The sequence below is a fragment of the Papaver somniferum genome, chromosome 7 (genome assembly GCF_003573695.1).
Source record: "Papaver somniferum cultivar HN1 chromosome 7, ASM357369v1, whole genome shotgun sequence".
NCBI lineage: Eukaryota > Viridiplantae > Streptophyta > Magnoliopsida > Ranunculales > Papaveraceae > Papaver > Papaver somniferum.
Window position 1 is genome coordinate 179,907,810 of NC_039364.1, and position 4,011 is coordinate 179,911,820.

General features: G+C 33.6%; 1 protein-coding gene across 1 annotated transcript; it reads left to right on the forward strand.

The window, feature by feature from the left end:
• The first annotated feature begins 2,505 nt into the window (after window positions 1–2,505).
• LOC113295406 lies at window positions 2,506–3,592 on the forward strand. Its single transcript, XM_026543748.1, has 2 exons — window positions 2,506–2,896; window positions 3,373–3,592. The coding sequence occupies exons 1-2, from the start codon at window positions 2,566–2,568 to the stop codon at window positions 3,483–3,485; spliced, it is 444 nt and encodes a 147-aa protein (XP_026399533.1). The 5' UTR covers window positions 2,506–2,565; the 3' UTR covers window positions 3,486–3,592.
• The last annotated feature ends 419 nt before the right edge of the window (window positions 3,593–4,011 follow it).

The following is a 4,011-nucleotide window of genomic DNA, read 5'->3' on the forward strand; positions in this document are numbered from 1 at the left end:
TCGGGTGCACATTTTCTTACTATCTTCCTTTTCTCTACATCCCTCTTTTATCATTTACAAGAACAAATCAACACTTGATATTTTTTTGTATCATAATTACGTTGTGAGCTGTGTCACATGATATGATTAGTTCATTTCATAACTACATAATGTTAAGCTCTTTGTTTGGAACAGAGCTTGAGGTATCTATACTCTGCTGATGTTTCTATATACACATCCACCATTTCTTAACTTTGGTTTATGTCATCATGGATTAGTCAGTCGTGACACTTTCTTTATATTAATAGGTTGTATCTACCATGTGTTATGATAGTCATCATGGATATATGAATAAGACGGTTTTAGATTGATCTACTCTAATCAAGGATTTGTTTGACTTATTATGATGTAATCCTCCTACCTCACCAAATAGCCTTACCTACTAATGTAATTAAGTATGAAACTTACCAAAAATAATTTTCAACACTTTCCGGTGTTTCTTCTGTAATGGATACTTTTGATAGATCCTCAATGGTGGTACCAACATGACTTCTCAGCAAAGGTGTCTTTATTCGATTTTCTAAAACCAAAGTATGTAACTATATCTCTTATCATATCTCTATAGTCTTTTTTATTTGGATTCCGCAACATGTATATACTGGATTATAGCTAGATATTGTATGCACTGCCTCATGCATATTTGAAGTTTGAATTACATATGGATGCAAAACAACGCCAAAGAAAAGGTGATTCTCGGGTTCAAATTTGTATTGAACTTGAATGCAAGCAGAGATAGAAGGCAATTGTGCACGATAAGTTACCACAAGTAGGAAGAGTTGGAAGGAAACCAATGTCAACTGTAGGTTACTATAATGTCTTTTTTTCATGTTGAATTACAATTGAGTACTTATGTTAAATCAGAGTAAGATAGTAATAACATTTATGTGTTGTCTCTATTTATTTAGTCCTTTCATTTCAGCATCATCAGTTTATTTTACAATTTTTGCAGGAACACCCTATGACAAAAGAATTGAGTTGTCTATTAATAACCTAAAATGTATACATTCCTCTGGACAATCACTCATGCATTAAAAACATGTACATCGTTTAAGAAAATGGAAAAACCCCTATATTAAGAAAATAAAATAAGGTATTTCACTAGGAAAAGAATGAAATCTGGGAATAAAAGCACCAAAAGGTGACTGAGTAACTAAATTGCTTACTTTGTTATAAACGTTTATTTATATTAATAATATCTAGGGTAATTCCCGTTTATAACGGGATGCCCTTGTGCCTAGCCTATATAGAGGTTGTATTCTCCTTTATTGTTACACACATTAATAAGAATTCTCCTTCTCTCTTTATTTTTCTATCTTTTACACTACGTCATCAGCTAGGAAGCTCCATCAACTAAGCGGTACATGTTTTTCCTAAACCTAAACCTAATTATTATTTTTATTTTTATTTTCGTTTGATTTTTGAGCAGTTTACTTTATTTGTCCTCTGTACTATTATTGGTTTGTCTGTTCCATAGAAGCTGTAGACATTATTTTATATTTATTTTTCTTTGAAAGTCGTGATGGCTATACAGCTTCTCCTTGGATAATTAAATCATTAGATTATTTTTATTTTAAATCTATAGCAGAACTACAACCCTATGTATTCTCATGCTATATTTGTCCTGTTACATGACATATTTTCTTAACTGTTTTCTGTCTCCTTTAGTAAGACAAGTTCTTGGTTCCGTGAAAGTACTTTACAAGTCGTGTAATTATGTTGCACATCTATTCAAGCCAAAACTCACGAGTTAAACTTCCAAAAATATATATTTCTTTTTTTATAAATGGGACTTTGGTATCCATGATAATATACTACAACTAATGTTTTTATGTTATCATAATTTTTTCCCTTTCCGGGTTTTCTCTATAAGTTATGTATCTTCTCTTACCGCACTTCAATAAATTTATTGGTCATGTCTGGCTATACCGTCTAACCAATAATTTTTTTTATTATTATTTTTCTCTTATATACGTGCTTCATAAATTTATTGGTCATGTCTGGCTATGTCGTCTAACCAATAATTTTTTTATTATTTTTCTCTTATTACGTGCTTCACAATTGAATTTAACTTTATTATTTATTATACCACGTTTAATATTTTTTTTTATTTTTATACTCAGACAATGTCCAAACTCTCTAACCTGGACTTCATGATCCTTGACATTACTGGAAAGAACTATTTGTCATGGATTTTGGATGCAGAAGTGCACCTTAGTGCCAAGACTTTGGGAAACACTATTGTTCAGAACAACAAAGAATCCCCTGAGGATCACAGCAAAGCCTTAATTTTTCTCCGTCATCACCTTGACGAGGCTTTGAAGTCCCAATATCTTACGGTGAAAGACCCGTACACTCTGTGGACAGAGCTGAAATATCGTTTTGATCATCAGAAGACAGTGATTTTACCTCGTGCAAGGTATGAGTGGATGCATCTGCGCCTCCAAGACTTCAAGAGTGTAAGTGCATACAATTCAACACTTTTTCAAATTGTCTCTCGTTTAAAACTATGCGGTGAAACAGTTACTGATGTTGATCTTTTGGATAAGACTTACTCCACCTTTCATGCTTCAACAACAATATCGTGAAAGGCAGTTTAAGAAATATTCCGAGATTATCTCTTGCCTTCTAGTAGCTGAGCAGAACAATGAGTTATTACTCAAGAACCATCAAAGTCATCCAGCAGGTTCAATAGTTGCTCCAGAGATGAACGCTACAGAAAGTCGTGGCAATACTACTGAAAGCCGCGAGAAAGGACACGGACGTTGGTTAGGTCCTAAAAAGCCCAACAACAAGATGAAGGCTGGTAATAATTCCCATTATCAGAAGGGGAAGAAGAACGTGTTCCAAAAACACAAAGGTAAAAGCTCGCAAAACCATTCAAAGCATCATGAATCTGTTTGTCACTGTTGTGGTTCACCAGGGAAAATGTTTGTCGTACTACAAGGCACCTTGTTGATCTTTATCAGGTGTCTATTAAAGGAAAGGAAAAGAAGGCTGAAACCAATTTTGCCCAATATGACATACCCATGGATATGTCCCATCTTGATATTTATGACTTCAAGAATGATGGAAATGAGATTGAAGACATGGATTCCTTCCTCAAGGATATCTGAGTTTATTTACCTGTTTTATGATCAATTCTTTTTAGTAGATTGAATAGTAGTTTGGTTTGAATAAGTGACAATACTTTTGTCATATTTTTTTTTTAGAGATTGTTTTTCTTTTGGGCAGTTAATTTTAATGTATTAGTTATTGAAATTCTCTTTAGTAATGAAATTATTTTCTTAGTATTAATTCTCCATGACTTATATTATTGTCTTTATTTTTTTAAAGGGATATGGATATTGCTAATGGAAAGCCGAAAAGAAGTGACGAAGATATATCTCTTGTTGACAGTGCGACAACGCACACAATTTTCCGTAACAAAAGGTTTTTCTCCCATTTAATGTTGGCTACGACCAATGTTACTACAATTTCAGGGACTTCTATTCTTGTTGAGGGACATGGAAAAGCATCGATAATGCTCCCTAATGGTACAAAAATCCATGTCCAAGATGCCTTATTTTCAACAAGATATAAACGCAACTTGTTGAGTTTTAAAGACATTCGTCTTAATGGGTATCATATTGAGACAACAAACGAAGCTAACAAAGAGTATCTACGCATTACTGCCATTGTCTCAGGTAAGAAACAAGTCCTAGAAAAGCTTCCATCTCTATCTTCTGGATTATATCACACTATCCTAATAGAATCACATGTTGTGAGTCATCCTAAGATTTCTGATCCCGGTGTTTTTAAACTTTGGCATGACCGTTTGGGTCATCCGGGATCAACTATGATGCGTAGAGTTGTTGAAAACTCATATGGACATCCTCTAAATAGACTAAAAGTCTTATCATTTAATGATTGTCCATGCATCGCTTGTTATCAAGGAAAATTGATTATTAGGCCATCATTGATGAAAGTTGGCAT

Excerpts from the sequence above, each read along its gene's own strand:
- LOC113295406 (XM_026543748.1), top strand. The coding sequence starts at position 2,566 with ATGTTGATCTTTTGGATAAGACTTACTCCACCTTTCATGCTTCAACAA. Across the intron at positions 2,897-3,372 it reads CGTGTTCCAAAAACACAAAG|GGATATGGATATTGCTAATG; the intron begins GTAAAAGCTCGC and ends ATTTTTTTAAAG.